Source organism: Lithobates pipiens, unplaced genomic scaffold (genome assembly GCF_037356315.1).
Source record: "Lithobates pipiens isolate NorthernLeopardFrog02 unplaced genomic scaffold, aLitPip1_a1.2 Scaffold_22, whole genome shotgun sequence".
NCBI lineage: Eukaryota > Metazoa > Chordata > Amphibia > Anura > Ranidae > Lithobates > Lithobates pipiens.
The window spans coordinates 59,713,154-59,732,192 of NW_027507784.1; the positions used below are offsets into that span (position 1 = coordinate 59,713,154).

The following is a 19,039-nucleotide window of genomic DNA, read 5'->3' on the forward strand; positions in this document are numbered from 1 at the left end:
CTCTGACAGACTTCCCACACTCTACTTAAAAAAAAAAAAAAAAAAAAAAAAAAAAAAAACACATTTGGTTGTCTGTATTGCTTTTGGAGACGTGCCCCTCACTTCCTGCCAGGTACAATATGTTCAGCAGGATAGGAGGTGATGGTAAATCTTTGTAAGAGCCCTGGATTTTTTTTTATTTTTTATTTATTTTTTTTTTTTTTATTTTCCACTCAGTAAGATTTGTTATTAATAGATTCTAATCAGATTAACTCTCAGAATCTTTTCCTTTATTCTTAACATCATTGTGGCAAAATTTCTTTTTAATTTCCCAATCTCTCTCTTTTTTTTTTTTTTTTCCCTTTTTAAACTTATTTCAATTTAATATTTTTCCATTAAAAAGAGAAGACCATACAAATTTAGAGAAAAAGAAAAAACAAACAATAAAACTGACATCTACTTGGTTATCATTGCCATCATATTCTTACTACCTTATCTTATTATTTAACTCCTTATTTAATTAGATTTTACCACACCCACCCTTCCCTCTTCTCTCCCGTCTGTTGACCTTCCCCGTACCCACTACTCTTTATTCCATTAATGCTTGAGTATAATGCTTCGTCTTTTTAAATATTCTCCACTTTTCCCACGTTCTGCGGTATTTTTTCATTTTATTTTCCTCCATTTTTCTTAGGTATTCCATATTGTTGATATATTCTATTCTTTGAATCCAATCTCTAATCAAGGGTTTTTTCACCTGTAACCAATTTTTTGGTATTATGGCTTTTGCAGCATTAAGTAAAACGGGTCCTAATGAGTTTTGTATTCTTCTTTTAAAATGTTTATTCGTTTTTTCCTCTACACCTAAAAACAAACATTCCCCTGGGGTTAAAGGTATTTTTTGCCCTGTTATTTTCTCATGTAAGAGCCCTGGATAGCAGTAAAAACCTTACAGGGGTTCTGAACCTTCCCCACTTTATCCAAAAAATAAAAAAAATATATTTTAGCTGGACATACCCTTTAAAATTAATCTGTCAGCAATTAAAAATGATCACTGGGTCATAGTTCAGAGAGAAACATGTGAAATGGCTTTAACTTTTTTAAATTAAAGCTGTCCTTGCAACAGCAACAGGAAAATTTGAGGTTTTTGCATTCTCATATTACTCATAGTACAATGTAAGGTCCACATATAATATTCGGACGCCCCTCCCTCCAGGTTTAAAAATCCCCTAACACTAGTAGTTACAAAATGGACTGTAAAGGAAAAAGTTACATTTAAATGACCTTACTTCCATCTTCTGCATTGCTGGGTGTAATGTCACCATTCTTTCAGGTAAGCACCCAGGGAATGCAACGTGGGTGAAATCTTCAGAGAAGACACTCCAGTCTATTGTAATAGCAGCTTCTCACAAAATTTCAGGCTCTGTATATCCCAAGGATTAAACTGGAAGGATGGTGATGTCATCCTCCCCTAGACACAATGGGTGAAAGACTGAAGTATCTTCTTGCAAGATTTTGACTGCTCTGATGAGGTCTCCAGGTTCTTCTCAGAAAAATGTTGACGGCATGCCCAGCAATGCAGAAGATGGGAGTAAGGCAAGTATATACTTAATCTTTTTCATTTGTAGGTACATTTTCAAACTACTAACATTAGGTAGTTTGTAAAGTGATAGGGGGCAAATGTAAGGTAGTGAAGAACTGAATGTTCAAAATTCCTTGCTGCTTGTGGCAATATCCCAATGTTATATATTTTTTTAAAAGGGCAAGCTCACCAAAAAGTTGTATTTCTTATTAAAAAGGCAAGGGGTAACTGCCCATCATGTGCCATCTACATGTCTGTGCAGACTCAGAAACTTAAAAGCAGAGATCCTGGCAATAGAGCCCCTGAGAGATACAAGAAACTGTTAGGAGCCTTACATGAATGTACCAAAAAGTGAATTATCCGTTTTGTGTGGACTGGCTGTTTAACAAATTTTAAGGTGCCAGGTCTCAAGAAGTCAAACCCTTCATGAGATGACAACAGGCATGCTAAATAGGAGGAGAAAGCAGAGTGACAGAGATATACAATTGTCACTGTGCTGCTATTGCTTTCATTATTCAATCACAGGCTTGAGTGGGTCGGGGGTGACCTGTGTTCAGAGGAAACGAGCTTGATAATGCTGGCTCTCAAACTGAAGACATCTAGTGGCAGAAAATATTACAGTGGGAGAAATCTGTAGTTTGAAGGTGAATATTGCAGCTAAAGTTGGTTTTGTTATAGTATAGGCTTTTCTTTGTAATCTTATTTATTTGGTTGGAGTTCTGCTTTAAAATAAGCAAAAGGTCTAAAAGCAAGGAATTAAATAAAATGTTCTCCTTTGTGGATGAAGTCAATACTGGTAGAAAATGTCTATTTGCCAGAAGATTATGTTACCTGCTATTGTGACAAGACCACTCTCGCCAACATCAACAACGTGATTGCGAGATATTGATTGCGTGTCTGTAGAATTGGGATTTGTGACCAATGGACGAATGCCACTCCAAGCTGCGAGTACATCTCCCCTCCGAACTGTCAACAAGATAATAGTGGACAGGTTATCAAACAGCACAGCAAAAGTTTGCATCTACATTGGAAAGTCAGAAAGTTATTTATGTGTGTCACACATGTACTCGTTGTTTCTGCTGGCATTGATACAAAGATAGTACGAAGGCATGCTTTTACAAGTACTGTATCTGAACCATTCTTCCCAGAAAAAAAAACAGACAATTTCAAAATACTTAAATATTACCACTAGATCTATAGTATTTCTCCAGGCCCAACATTTTTTTGCAAGGTTCCAATAATATGTGCACATTAAAAAGTACGGTCCTTATATTAGCTTTATTTAATCCTGCCAGGGGCGTTTATGCTTGAAGGCAGAGGCAGCTTTCTGATCATTAAGAAAGCTGTGATTGGCTGTTACAACTGTTCCATGATCAGGAGCCCAACCCACTGGCACCTGATCATGAACAGAGACCGGAAGCTATTTGTGGAAGCTTGGTCAATATGCTGAGAGTGCACAGTGAATGTGTTCCCAGCACAAAATCTTGGAGCCTCACAAATGCGAACTGGCTGGTATTGAAGGCCCACCTGCCCTGCCACCACATATTACCTGGCGATACTGCCGTTTCCCTGCTTATTGCCTTTGTTTTTTGGGTTCCAGGTCAAAATCGCTATATAGCCACTATTGAACGCCTCATGCTCCTACCATCTCACTATGCATGCAAAAGCTCTTTATACCTTTCAATGCTTCCTCCATTATGCATTTGTCAGACTAAGCTCTGGCACTCCACAGCCTGGATGGGCATTACTGCTCCTCCCTTCAGTATTATTATAAGCAATCTCCCTCAGCTGCTCACCATGAAGAGGATCAGGATGGAGGATTACTGGTAATGTGACTGCAAACAACCAGTAAAACAAAATGTATTTAAATGACGATTTATTAATAATGAACAAGAGGGTTGCAAAGTATTGCTAGGGATATTGTTTGGAGCCAATGTAAGGAAGCTGAGTTTCCATCAATTCTAATGTTTATTTAAAACCTAAATGTTTGTCCTTCATTTTGGATAGAGCAGGGAATGGTTAAACCCTCTTCCAGGTAGGTATATCCCGCTTTTAAACAGTTGTCACGGGCCAAGTTTCCCCATTTGAAGATTTCCTCTCTATTAATGTTCTATCAAACAAATTCTGGAAAACATTTTGGATTTCCCTCACCGTTCATCCCTGTGACAATATTCACCAGGACAAACAGAGCGCGAGACGGGAACACAGACAGCTATAGCCTCAAAAATCAAAACAATAAATAATCCATCCACACCATACCTTAATCTCTTATCTACAGCCATTAATTTATGAACAGCAAAGTAGTGGATGATTATTGCTGCGGAAATTACCCTCGGTGGCCAAGGCCCCCATTAAAGGCTCTTTACATTACGTTTTTAAGCCTTATCCCATTGTCCAGTATATTTCAGCTTAGTCCTATCGCTGCAGTGAATTGCATATTGTCCTTTCGCCTCCTCCTTTTTTTTTTAACCACTTGCTTACTGGGCACTTAAACCCCCCTCAGTCCCAGACCAATTTTCAGCTTTCAGCGCTGATGCACTTTGAGTGACAATTGCGCGGGCATACAACACTGTACCCAAATGAAATTTTTATCATTTTTTTCCCACAAATAGAGCTTTCTTTTGGTGGTATTTAGTTACAGCTCGGAGTTTTATTTTTTGCTAAACAAACAAAAAAAGATGCAAAAAAAAAAAAAAAAAAAAATCATGTTTTAATAGTTTGTTATAAAATTTTGCAAACGGGTCATTTTTCTCCTTCATTGAAGTGCGCTGATTAGGCGGCACTGATAGGCTGCATTGGTGGGCACTGATGGGCTGCATTGGTGGGCACTGATGGGCTGCATTGGTGGGCACTGATGGGCTGCACTGGTGGGCACTGATAGGCATAGTTAAGGCGGCACTAATAGGCACAGATAAGGCGGCACCGATGGGCACAGATAAGGCGGCACTGATGGGCAAAGATGGGCACAGATAAGATGGCACGGATGGGTGGCACGGATAAGTGGCACGGATGGGTGGCACGGATGGGCACTGATAGGTACCACAGATAGATGGGACTGATGGGCACTGATAGGTGGCACTGATAGGTGGCTCTGATAGGTGGCACTGCTGGGCACTGATGGGCGGCACTGCTGGGCACTGATGGGCGGCACTGCTGGGCACTGATGGGCGGCACTGGGGTGCAGCACCTTTGAGGCAGATTGGGTGGCACTGTGGGTGGCACTGTGGGGTGGCACTGTGGGTGGCACTGTGGGTGGCACTGTGGGCACTGACAGGGGGCACTGACGGGGGGCACTTACTTTTTCTTTTATTTTACTTCAGGATGGCACTGCGGGAGGCAGGTGGGCACAGGCAGGTGGCAGGTGGGCACATGTATTGATGGCCGTGATCGGGACTGATGTCCCGATCACGGCCGCCGGTGATCGGCTTTTTTTTTCTCTCCTCGCGCTGTCAGCGCGAGGAGGAATAATAGCCGATTACCGGCTCCGTTCTATCACATGATCAGCTGTCATTGGCTGACAGCTGATCACGTGATAAGGGGTCGGGATCGACCCCTTACACGGATCGGTGATCAGGCGAGTCTCACGGACTCGCCGATCACAGAGCGCGCCGCGCGCGCCCCTCAGGGGGCGCGCAGGCCGCTCGTAACCAGGACGACGTCAATAGACGTAGTCCTGAAAATGTAGGTCCGCGCTAATGCCGTCATTTGGCAATAGCGCGGATCTGAAGTGGTTAAATATAGTAAAGAATAAAAACACAGTGGTTAATACAAACCACTAAAAGAAAGCTCTATCTAAATATACATATATATAAAAATTTATTTGGATACAGCCTTGTTCTTGGGAGTAATTGCCATTCAAAATATTACAGGCTAGTACTGAAGTGGCTAAACACCCAACATACTGTAAGTGTGCCTGGCCTACGGTGATGCCACTATTGATATACAGAGAAATAGCCATCATGCTGTGGATAAAAGTTCAATCATTTACTGAGGTCATAAGTGCAAAAGTTAAAGTATATAAAAAAGCAATTCCAATGGTATTTCAGGGACACGTAGGGCTCTTTTTCGAAGGATAAACAAAAACCTTGAGAAAGGGGTCCACCCGGAAACATTGGTGGAATTTTTTTTATTTTTTTTATCTACAGTGTGTTGGCCATATATCCATAAGCAATAATCTGATTTAGGTTCTAAACTTTTACCACCATCTAAAACAAACAAAAAAAAATGCACTTAGGTACCATTTAATGGTTTTAACCACTTCAATACCGGGCACTTAAACACCTTCCTGCCCAGACCAATTTTGAGCTTTCAGCGCTGTCGCACTTTGAATGACAATTGCGCGGTCATGCTACACTGTACCCAAATGAAATTTTTATAATTTTTTTCCCACAAATAGAGCTTTCTGGTATTTGATCACCTCTGCGGTTTTTATTTTTTGCTAAACAAATAAAAAAATACCGAAAATTTTGAAAAAAAAATGTTTTTTTTTTTGTTTCAGTTTCAAAACTTTGCAAATAAGTAAGTTTTCTCCTTCACTGATGGGCACTGATGGGGTTACACTGATGGGCAATGATAAGGCGGCACTGATGGGCACCGATGAGGTGGCACCAATGAAGTGGCACTGATGAGGTGGCATTGATGGACACCGATATGTGGCACTGATAGGTGGCACTGATGGGTGGCACTGATGGGTGACACGGATGGGCACTGATAGGTGGCACAAATTGGCACGGATTGGCATGGATAGGTGGCACAGGTGGGCATGCGTTAGGCGGCACAGGTGGGCATGGGTAGGCGGCACAGGTGGGCATGGGTAGGCGGCACAGGTGGGCATGGGTAGGCGGCACAGGTGGGCATGGGTAGGCGGCACAGGTGGGCATGGGTAGGCACTGATAGGCGGCACAGATGGGAACTGATAGGCGGCATTGTATTATAATATATTGTACTAATGGATGCCAATCAGTGCCAATCAATAATGCATGCCAATCAGTGATGCCCATTGTGGGCACTGATTGGCATCCATTATGGGCACTGATTGGCATCCATTGTGGCACTGACTGGAATCCCTGGTGGTCTAGAGTGGCATACCTTGTCCTTGGCATCCCTGGTGGTCTGGTGGCGTCCCTGGTGGTCCAGTGTGGGCATCCTCGGGGGCGCTGTGCTGATAATCGATCAGCACAGACCCCCCCTGTCAGAGGAGCAGCCGATCGGCTCTCCTCTACTCGCGTCTGACAGACGCGAGTGAGGAAAAGCCAATCACCGGCTTTTCCTATTTACACTGTGATCAGCCATGATTGGACACGGCTGATCACGTGGTAAAGAGTCTCCGTCGGAGACTCTTTACCAAAATCGTAGTTGCCGGGTGTCAGTCTGACACCCCGCAACAACGATCGCCGCGATGCGCGCCCCCGGGGGAGCGCAGCGGCTCATAATCCTGATCACATCATATGACGTCCGGTCAGGATTATGAAACCACTTTGCCGCTGTCTATTTGCTATAGGGCGGGCGGCAAGTGGTTAAAGTAAAACTAGAGGCAACATTTTTTTAGTCATTTTGGAAAGAGTAAGGAGGGGTTATAACCCCTGTCAAATTTTTTCCATCTGTGCCCCATTGGTGAGATTTAACCTTACTTCTTGTCCCTAAGACCCCTTTCACACCACACCGCTGATAGCGGCGTTTTACCGCCGACGCTATTTTTAGCTGCGTTTTACCGCCGGATTTGCGGCGCATTTCGGCCGCTAGCGGGGCGCTTTTACCCCCCGCTAGCGGCCGAGAAAGGGTTAAAACTGCCGGCAATACGCCGCAATAACACAGTAAACACACCGCTCCTTCACCGCTCCAGAGAAGCTGCTGGCAGGACTTTTTTCTAACGTCCTGCCAGCGCACCGCTGTAGTGTGAAAACCCTCAGGGCTTTCACACTGCACACAATGGTGCAGCTTCTTTAGGGCGGATTGCAGGCGCTATTCCTATTGCTATAGCGCCTGCAAAACGCCCTGGTGTGAAAGGGGTCTTAAGCCCCATACACACTATCAGATTTTCTGCAGATTTTTTCCTTCAAATTTACCAAAACCATATAATGAGGTCAAACCTTAGGAGTTTCAATTTGTATGCAATCAGGCAGGCCCTTGCACTACATGGTTTTGATAAATCTGAAGGAAAAAAAACAGCAGAAATTCTGATAGTGTGTATGGGGCTTAAGTCAAAACAGAAAGTGAGAGGAAATCTCTGCAAATCAAGTGAATTCCTTGTCCCCTGCCCCCCTGCACCCCCCCCCCCCCCCAAGTCACCAGAACTAGTGTTCCCATTGGAAGATATCCCTTCATTTAAAAAAAATAATCTTTATTTCTATTTTCCGTACAGAAAGTAAGGGAGTTTATAAGAAAATGTACATGATGCCTAAATGTAAGAATACACATGATCCTAATGCTTCCTGATACATGCGTACAAGATAAGGGCATTCAGCCTCCTTCAGACAGGGATAAGCATCTGTTTAGCTAAAATAATACATAGAAACAACTAACCTTACCTCCTACCTAGCGACCCCAGCTTTGCTTTCACTTTCAATGATAATGGAAAACAGGACAAATAAAGAGGGCGAATCTCCTTAATGGAGGCACAGACAGCAGTAACAACTTAATGGCTGTTCTAATCCATCTCTACTCTGTCTAAAACTGAAAAAAACGTTTTGCCTTTAGTTATACTTTAAAGTGGTTGTAAACCCTTACAACCAACTTTGACCTACAGGGAAGCCTAGATTAAGGCTTACATGTAGGTCAAAGAAATATCTCCTAAACCTATACGGTTTAGGAGATATGTACCCGAAGACAGCCACCACTGTCTACGGCGCATGCGCCCTTAGACAGCGGCGCGCAGGCCACAGATCGCGGCGATATGCCGCGAGTGTTGGCTCCCGTGTGCATGCGCGGGAGTGACGTCATCACAGCTCCGGCGAATCACAGCGCCGGAGCCATGAGACCCGGAAGTCGCTCCAGGATACATGGCAGCGGCGAAGAGGAAGACGGAGGACCGCTTCGGGGGCTTCGTTCTCAGGTAAGTTATTCATAATGAGCTAGTATGCTATGCATACTAGCTCATTATGCCTTTGCCTTACAGGGTGTGCTTTTAAAAAAAAAAAAAAATGCCTTTACTTCCTCTTTAAAGAACATCTGTACCGAGACCATGGACATTACATGATTACATATCCCTAACAAGCAATAAAAGATATTTTAAGAAAAGCCATCACCGATCTATATAGCTAAAGGGTTTCTTGCAACTGCTGGGTGTTTACATTAGAGGGCAGATTTTACATCCATAGTGAGTAAAAGGAAGAGGAATTGTGATTTTAGTGCCTCTGTTGTAAATTTTAGGATTTGTTTCTCCACAGTGCCTACGGCTACATTGGCGAACAAGGGCTTGTTTAAAAGTTTTTTTTTTACTGCTTGTTGAGAATATTTAAACACTTTAATGTGCATATTCTGTGCATAGGTTCTGTTAAAAGAATGGGTACTAATAGCTGAAATACTTTCTCTTCCTGGAGAAATGCTTGTTCAGTGCTGCCTACATGCCTGGAGGCCAATGTACTTGGTCTTTTGATTTTTTCTGAAGGGGAGTATTAGCATTCTACCTAACTGAAACCAGCTAAACTGGGTGAACACAATCTCATGACTGTAGGCATCTGTACAGGTTGTGGATATGAAAAGAATATACCTATCAGAATATACAAATTGCCTAAGGCTATATGTAACATTTACAGTTTAGAAATAATAGGCAAGGATCTTGTCTTTCCTGATATAATTAACCATTTACAATGTGAAGGTTACTTGAGGGAAAACATATGTTCACTGGAGGAAGTCCAGGAGTATCTGCCTTTACCAGTTAACATTTCCAGGGTAATATTCTAATTGTTGTGCTAAACCATATAGCTTAGGTTAGCTGCCATGGATATATAGGTCACATGGCATCAAATATAAGAGAAATTATATATATATATATATATATATATATATATATATATATATATATATATATATATATATATATATAAATATCCTACAACACATACCTGGCTATACTGCAAACGTCTGATCCCTCAGCATTGTCCGTTGTGCAATGCAGTAAATTAAACTTATGTCAAGAAATAAGTCAACGTGAAGATGATTTGCATTTAGGCCAATGCATAAATCTAATTTTCAGTGTTTGCACGTTTGTTTTAACATGCAAATTCAGATTTATACATGTGCAGGCAAACGTGCCTTATCCTTGGCACTAGATGACCTTTTTAAGGACCAAAACTGAGCCAGGAAGTTGCTGTTACCCTGAAATTATTTCTGGCACCACATGCCCTTGGCAATGTCTCTGCTCTGCCTTCTTGCTATTGACCATGGCTTGCCTCTCTTGATTTCTGGTTTGATCTTGACTGGGTCTAGTATCCACCAATGCCTGACTTGACCAGTGCTAGTTCCGGGCTATGGCTGGTCTCTGTTGACCCTCTGGTTTGATCTTGGCTTGCAGCTGCTGTGTGTTCCAGTGTCCCAACCAGCTCCCATCCAAATGACCTCTTTCCGGACCCCTTCCTGTCAGTATGCAGAAGCACTTCGGTCAGGCCTGCCTCCAGTAAGGAACTTCTGTGGACTGGACTTCTGACATCCATGCCACTCTTTGCCCTCTCACTCCCTTGTGTTATGCTCCAGAAGTGTCTGGACCCGAGGTGTAAAGGAACCCCTTGTCATCTCTGCCTCTAACCAGGTACATGATAGTTATCCAAATGTTAACCGACTTGAATTTGACAGGGAGCCATCTTCTTGTCTGTTGCAAACCCTACCTCTCTCTCAATTCACACTTATCAGTCTAACTGCAAAAAAATATAATGTCTAGGTAACTACAGGATCAGGGGTCATGCGTAAAGCTTTCCAATTGCAGTATCTCACAAAGGATTATTCACAAGACACCAGAAATCTGTATACAAAACACTTATAATAATAGCATTAAATAACAATACTTGCAGAAAAAAAAACAATAGTAACTAAAACCCTATATAGGCTGAAAAATAGGATTTATGACTTACCGTAAAATCTATTTCTCTGAGTTCATGGACAGACACAGCGCTTTCTTAATCAGAACCATAGGGGTTATATCACCCCCTACAGGAGTATGAAACTAGGCAGAAAAAAGACATGGCTATGCTCATGGACAGTCCTAGGTGATATATGCCCCCCTCTCTGCTATAGGCCTTCAGTTTTGTCAGAAGCAGTGTCAGAAGCATTAAAAACTTCATAGAGGGGAGGGTGCTGTGTCTGTCAATGAACTCAGAAACTGATTTTACGGTAAGTCAAAAATCCTATTTCCATATCCGTTCATTGACAGACACAGAACTTCCTTATTCAGAACCATAGGGATGTCCCAAAGCAGTGCCAAACATGAGGGGTGGGGCAGCCAAAAAAAAAGAAAACAGGCCAACCAGACAACCTGGAGCTCAACGAGAACAACTGGAGCTCAACCTGAACAGCAAGAAAGCCCCTTCATGAGGGAAGAACCCTCTAGACCGCAGCCTGCAGAACCTTGCGGCTTAAAGAGGCATCCGCAGATGCCAGCACATCCACTTTGTAAAATTTTGTGAAAGTGTGCACAGACAACCAGGTGGCCGCCTTACACACTTGTGACCAACGCTTGATGATGGAAAGTCCAGGAGGCATTCAGCACCCGAGTAGAGTGCACCTTCACTAGGAAGGGAGGAACCCGACCCTGACAGAATAGGCCTGAGACACTGTCTGTCTGATCTATAAATGGTTGCAGAGGAAGAAGACAGACCCTTCTTTGGCCCGTCTGATCACATCTGACCTCCGAAAGGCTGCCAAATACACCACAATCGCCCGAACCAGAGGCAAGGTACCCAAGGCAAATTCCCTCGGATGTTGCGGCCTGGGACACAGGGAAGGCAACACAATGTCTTCATTTAAATGGAAATCAGAAACAACTTTTGGAAGGGTAACAATGTCTAGAGACATTTGACCCATTTTAACAAGATCTCCTTTTGCAGGGGTCACATATGGAACTGAGCAAAGTGGACTGCCTCGAACGTAGACACCATCAGGACTAGGACCCGCATGCAATTCTGCAGGAAGACCCACCTGGACAGCAGTAAGTGGGTTGCCGCCTGTAACTTCTGGAGTTTATCCTGCGGAAGGAACACTCTGGCCAGAGCGAAATCCAGAGTCAGAACTGGAATCAGCACAGACTTCTGGTAATTTATCAGCCACCCAAAATCTGCCAGAGTCTGAATAGGGATCTCCACGTCACCCCTCAGGCCAAGGCCATGGAGGTAGCCCAGAACAGCAATTCCCACTGATGCAGCAGAACCAGAACTGGGGCCACCTTGGTAAAGACCCGAGAAGCGGAAGAGAGACCAAAGGGTAATGCTGCAAACTGATAATGCTCCTCTCCCAGAGCGAAGCAGAGGAACCGCTGGTGTTGTGCCCATATCGGAATGTGCAGGTAGACATCCTTGATGTCAATGGAGGCAAGAAAGTTGCCCTGATGAAGAGATGCCACCATGGAGCGTATGGACTCCATTCCGTGAAGGAAGGACCATGCTTGCGACGTGGCTCCTTCCCCTTTTGTGACTGTGGAAGAAAAGTAATCTTCCCCCGTGACACTGTTAATGGTATCATCCAGAGAGACCCCAAACGATCGCCTTGAAAAGTTCCTTTTTTGTGAAAATATTGCTATGGGAAAGATTTGTGCAAAAATAATGGGGCCTTAAAAATCGGTAGCACCTCCTTTTTATTCCACTGGTCCCATGCTTTCAGAAATGATATGGTTTGGGGGGGTCTGTCACAAATTCTGAATACCGTAAGGGAAAAATGAAAACCTTCATATTTTTTGAGAAATTTGTATATTTACATTTTTTTTTGCAAAAGGGCGCAATGTAAAAATTACAAATATTTGTTATGTAGTAACTCCATACAGGTTAAACTTTTATATTTAGTTGGAATTTAGCATGAATTTTATAAAATTAGCTGTGTTTTTATCTGCTAATAATAGTTTAGTATATTTTTACCAAAAATATTGTTTTGATAAACATTTTTGCAAATACCGTAGGGCCTAAAAATCAGTAGCACCTTCTTTTTATTCCAAAGGTCATATGCTTTCAGAAAATATGGGTTTGGGGGTTCTTTTACAAACTCTGAAAGCTGTAAGTGAAAAATGAAAACCTCCAGATTTTGAGAGACATTTATGGGTATGTTACATTGCGTCTTTTTGAAAAATGGTGAAAATCTAACAATTTACAAATATTTGTTATTTAATAACTCCATACAGGTTACGCTTTTATATTTAGTAGGGATGTAGCAGAAATTTTGTAAAATTAGCTGTGTTTTTTATCTGCTAATAATGGTTTTAGTGTATTTTGTGTGAATATATTGGTTTGATAAACATATGCGCAAATACCGCAGGGTCTAAAAAATCAGTAGCACCTTATTTTTATTCTAGAGGTCATATGCTTTCAGGAAATATATGGTTTTGGGAGTCTTTCGAAAACATTTGAAAGCTATAAGGGAAAAAATGTAATCTTTTTTTTGTGAAATTTTGATATTTACATTTTTGCGTCTGTTTAATTTTCACCATTTTGCAAAAAAGGCGCAATTTAAAAGTTACAAATATTTGTTATTTATTAACTCAATACTGGTTAAGATTTTATATTTAGCAGGAAGTTTGTAATATTTGCTGTGTATTTATCGGCTAAACATGATTTTTGTGGATTTTTAGCAAAAATATGGTTGATAAACATTTGCGCAAATAGCGTTGAACCTTAGAAATCAGTAGCACCTTATTTTTATTCTACTGGTCGTGTGCTTTCAGAAAATATATGGTTTGGGGGGTCTTTTACAAATTCTGAAAGCTATAAAAGTGAAAAATAGAAAAGGAAAGGAAAAATTGCAAAAATGATCTGGCCACCTGAGTGTACAAAATAGAGCACAGGGCCAGGCAGCAAAAGGGTTAAGGCAATACTGCCATAAAAAATAATACCTTAAACAGTACTTGTGGTGGTATAGTAATTGAAGAAATGCTATGTACCTGGCTGCAGGAACGCTATGGGATAAAGGCAGGAGGGATGCCTGATGGCTGGTTGTTAAGTTGGCCTAAATGAAGTGCTAATCACAGAGATAAAATTGCATATTACATTTATAAACTAATGGAACCAGAAATAGCTGCTTATGAGACATTATAATCAAACAGCTGGAAGACATCCAAGCCTGTGTAAGTTGATAACCTTGGCACAGTGTTTGGCAAGGGAAAGGCAGGTCTGCAGCGAGTTGATATGGCTAGCGCTGTTGTTCATTCAATAACAGGCAATCTCTAAATAGAGCTAATTGCATCAGTGAAAAAAAAGCATGTGACTGGGTGGAGAATCGGCCAAGCTGGAAAAAAAATGGTCTGTATGCCAGACTACAATGATCTGACAGCTATTTGAGGATAATCTGCTTTTGTCTGTGTGTCACAGGACTTAAAGTACCAGCATACCCTGGTAGCCTGCAACTTTCTGCAGTTAGGGGGTAGCAGCTTGCCCATTACTTCCTAAAACAATCATACAGTCATGCCCAAAAATATTGGCACCCCTGCATTTCTGCCAAAAAGCCAAATCTAACACATTCTACGCAAAACTCCACAAAAATAACTTTCCTAGCTTGGGGAACCCCTTCTAAAATGTTCTATACCTACAACTCATGATATATTAGTGTTGTATTCAGTGGGAAGAATGCTCCTTATGTCACGTACACAGGATCAGAATTTTGGTTGGAAAAGCTCTGATGGTTTTCCCGACGGGATTTCACTCAAGCTGTCTTGCATACACACGATCACACCAAAATTCCCACCATCAAGAACATGGTGACGTACAAAAAGTACGACGAGTCTAGAAAAAGGAAGTTCAATACCCAGTAGCCAATAGCAAACATTTCGTAGTTGAATCTGAGCATACGTGAGTTTTTGCGCATCGGAATTGCATACACACGATCGGAATTTCCGATAGAGAGTTTTTCCGTCTGAAAAATTGAGAACATGCTCTCAAATTTTTTCTGGCGGGAATCCGGTCAAAAAATTCCGATGGAATATATACATGGTCTCAATTTTCCGATGAAAAGCTCTTCGGTCTTTTGCTGGCTGAAATTCTGATCGTGTGTATTCGGCATAACACTTGTGGTCATTGGGAAGAATTACCTCCTTACAGATAGTTAAAAAAAAAAATAAAAAAAAATCAGTGGTGTCAGTGGGAACTTATCTGAGGGGCATAAATTGCTCATTGCTCAAGGAACTCTGAGCAACCTCTGGAGGAACCCTAGGGTTCCATGGAACCCAGATGAGAAACCTTACTCCAACCAATTACATTAAAGAGGAAGTAAACCCTGATGGGTTTTACTTCCTTTTTAGTTCCCTGCAAAGTAAAAATAGGATTTTTAAATACAGCTTACCTGTAAAATCCTTTTCTTGGGAATACATCAGGGTACACAGAGGCTTGGTAATTACTTAGTGGGTTAGATAGTACCTTCAGGTAATTGGACACTGATAACCCTAATTACAAGGTGAGTTCCTCCCCTATATAACCCCTCCCATATGGAGAGAGTACCTCAGTTTTTTAGTAAAGCAATAAGTACCCCACATATAATCCCGAAGAGGGGTGGGAGCTCTGCGTCCCGTGATGTATTCCCAAGAAAATGATTTTACAGGTAAGCTGTATTTAAAAATCCTATTTTCTTGTTCATACATCACGGGACACAGAGGCTTGGTAATTACTTAGTGGGATGTCCTAAAGCAATGCCCAAATTGAGGGGAGGGAGACACAAATCAGAAAATACATAGACCGTCAAAAGACAAGAGGATCTATACTGCTGGCTGCAGCACACTGTGCCCGAAGGTGGCATCCTCCTGCCCTCTTACATCCACCTGATAGAATCTAGTGAATGTACGGATTGAAGACCAAGTTTCAGCCTTGCAGATCTGAGCCATGGAGGCCTGGTGATGCACTGCTCATGAAGCCCAAACCACTCTAATTGAGTGTGTCTTAACCTGAAAAGGAGGAATCTTCTTTTTTATACCATAGGTCTGAATAATAACTTGCCGAATCCATCTAGAAATGGTGGATTTCGATACTGCCTGGCCCTTTATGGGGCCTTCTGGCAGAATAAACATACAATCAGTCTTTCGTATCTGAGCGGTTGCCTGCAGACAGATACTGACTGCTCTTACTACAACATCTAGAGTGTGTAACAACTCCTCTTCCATGGACTGCAGATCTGGAAAAAGGATGCTAGGACCACATCTTGATTCAGATGGAATCCTGAAACCACCTTAGGTAATCAAATATGGCTCTTTACAAGAAAGAGCTGCTAATTCTGATACCTTTATAGCCAAGGAAATGTCTACCAAAACGATGTCAGAAGAACTAAAAGAAGCATAGTGCAATGGTTCAAATGGTTGTTTTTGCAAATGGACAAAACCAAATTTAGATCCCATGGGTACACAGGAGGTTTGACTGGTGGATTCAAGCGCAGTGCCCCCTGAACAAAGGCCCAGGCCAAGGAATGTGATGCAAGTGGCCTTTGACAGAATACTGATAAGGCTGAGATCTGGACCTTGATAGTGCTCAAAGCCAGCCCCATTTCAATGGCTGATTGAAGAAAAGCAAGAATTCTGCCACCCCCTGGGATCACACCAGGAAATATATGGCGTCCAGATTCTGTAGTAGATGAGCCTGGAGGCCAGCTTCCTGGCATTAAACAGCGTGAAAAGGACTGCCCACGGCTTTTCAGAATGTGGGTCTCAGCATTCAAACCATCAAATTCAGACTTCGTAATGCAGGATGGAATATTGGACCTCGTGAGAGTAGATTTGGGTGCAGCATAAAGACTACCATCTTTACGATCTCTCATCTGGGCCACCAGAATGACAGACTTTGCATCCCTTTTGACCCTCCGAAAGAACCGCGGAAGAAGTGGAATTGGAGGGAAGGCATAAATCAGAGAATATCGATCCCATGGAATCATTAAGGCATCTGACCCTTGTGCTAGCTGATCCTTTGCTCTTGACACAAAGTTGTCCAGTTTTCTGTTGAACCTGGACGCAAACAGGTCTACATCCAGGGTACCCCAATTTTGATATATGGTCTGAAATATATGTCAGGGTGTAGAGACCATTCTCCTGGACACAGCTGCTGGCGGCTTAGAAAATCTGTCTGTCAATTTTCTACCCCTGGAATAAAGACTGCAGACAGACAAGAAATATGCCTTTCTGCCCCAAAAAAAAAATGTGATTCACCTCCTTTTGGGAATCCAGGCTCCTGGCACCCCCTTGGTGATTGATATAAGCCACAACCGTGGCATTGTCAGACTGTATCCAGACAGGATAACCCTGTAGTCTGAAAGTTCAGGCCTTGAGGGCTAGATGAATTGCCCAAATTTCCAGAATGTTGATAAGCAAGAGCCTTTCGGATTGGAACCATCGTCCCTGGGTGGAAGCTTCTTCCAGAACTGCTCCCCAGCTTATTAGGCGGGTATCTATGGTCACGAGTTTCCAAGTAACCGGGACAAAGGACTTTCCTTTAAAGCCCCATACACACTATCAGATTTTCTGCAGATTTTTGTCTTAAGGTATGATCTCATATTATATGGTTTTGGTAAACCTGAAGACAAAAATCAGCATAAAATCTGATATTGTGTATGGCGCTTTAGAAGATTCTTGGTCAGTAACCACCAACTGAGACTCTGGCGCACCCCTGGGGATAGGCACATTGGAAGATCCAAGGCTTGAACCCTCTTCTTCCAGGCCGAGAGGATGCTGCTTTGTAAAGCCCTCGAGTGAAACTGGGCATAAGGGACAGCCTCGAAAGGGGCGACCATTTTCCCCAATAGTCTCCAACATAGTCGGATGGAGGGATTTCTCCTTGCTGAGACTACCCAGACCAAATCTTTTATGGCCCTGGCCTTTGATCTGGGTAAGAACACTCTGCTGTGGACTGTGTCTATGACCATGCCCAAATACTCCAGCCTTTTTAGGGGCTGCAAAGAGGACTTCTCTATATTGAGGACCCAGCCTAGGTACTCTAAGAACTTTAACGTACAGCGCACATTGTGGCTTAGGCGTGTTATGGATTGTTCTATGAGTAGCAAATCGTCCAGACAAGCTGTCACAGTTATGCCCTGAGCCCATAAGCCGCGTACACACAAGCGGACTTTTCGACAGACTAGGTCCGACGGTCTTTCCGACTGACTTTTGGCAGAGTTCCGGCGGACTTTCCGAATGAACGGACTTGGCCACACACAATCACACCAAAGTCTGAAGTTTTCGAATGTGATGACGTACGACCAGACTAGAATAAGGAAGTTCATAGCCAATAGCTGCCCTAGCGTCTGTTTTCATGCGTCGGACTAGTATACATAAGAGCGGATTTCTCGATAGGAACTGGGTCTGGCGGAGCTCAGACGAAATTTTTTTTAAACATGTTCTATTTCTGAAGTCCGTCAGATTTTTGGACAGCAGAGGTCCGATGGAGCCCACACACAATCGAATTGTCCGACGGATTCCCTCTGTCGAAAAGTCCGGTCGTGTGTACGTTGCATTAGATTTACCAGGGGCGGGCTAGAACTTTTCTGAACACTCGAGGAGCGGTAGCAAGACCAAAAGGAAGGGCCATTAATTGAAAGTGGTGAGCGGGAAATATTGGCACATGTAAATATGCATCTTTGATGTATATTGATGCCAGGAATTCTCCTCCCTGAAGGGTGGAGACTACTGAGCGGATAGACTCCATGCGGAAAGGACGAATGTCTAGAAATTGATTCAGGTCTTTTAGATCCAGAATAGATCTGACATCTCCGTTTGGTTTTTGTAACCGTAAAGAGGTTTTAGTAGAACCCTGAGCCTTGCTCCTCCGGGGGGCCATCTCTATAATTACCCCTTGAGATAATAGACATTCTAAGGCCAGAAGTAAGGGCATTCTTTTTCCTTCTTCTGGTTTCTAGGAGACTCTTGACATTAGAAAACAAGATGGCGGAAGCGCCTGGAACTCTAGCTTGTAGCCTAGAGACACTGTGGAGGCTACCCATCTGTCCTGAATTTCTTCCCGCCAGGCGCCTGCAAACTGCAGCACCCTTCTCCCCGCTCGTGCCTTCATAATGGGGCTTTGGGATTCTGTTTGCCAGATTTTGGACCCCAAGGTTTCTCTTGTCTTTGGGCCTGACCCTGGACCTTTCCCCTAGAATTTGATTCGGGAGTCCGTTGCCACTGCCTGGAGGATGAGGCTCCAGGAGTTGGGGACAGAGAACGTCTAAATGAAGGACGTTTACTCTTCCTTTTGACCAGTAACAACCTGGTTGAACACCCGGTAATTTTCTGGATATATTTATCCAGATCATCCCCAAACAGGCATTCTCCACGAAATGGGAACCCAGTTAAATACTTTTTGCATGAAGCCTCCGCTGCCCAAT

General features: G+C 42.8%; 1 protein-coding gene across 2 annotated transcripts in view; it reads right to left on the bottom strand.

Moving 5' to 3' along the window:
* GPD2 (glycerol-3-phosphate dehydrogenase 2) overlaps window positions 1-19,039 on the bottom strand; it is a 256,583-nt gene that overhangs the window by 61,931 nt on the left and 175,613 nt on the right. For both annotated transcript variants that reach the window (XM_077447659.1, XM_077447660.1), the window contains exon 10: window positions 2,393-2,527. In XM_077447659.1, coding sequence (XP_077303785.1) covers window positions 2,393-2,527 — 135 coding nt within the window. The remainder of the gene's footprint in view (window positions 1-2,392; window positions 2,528-19,039) is intronic.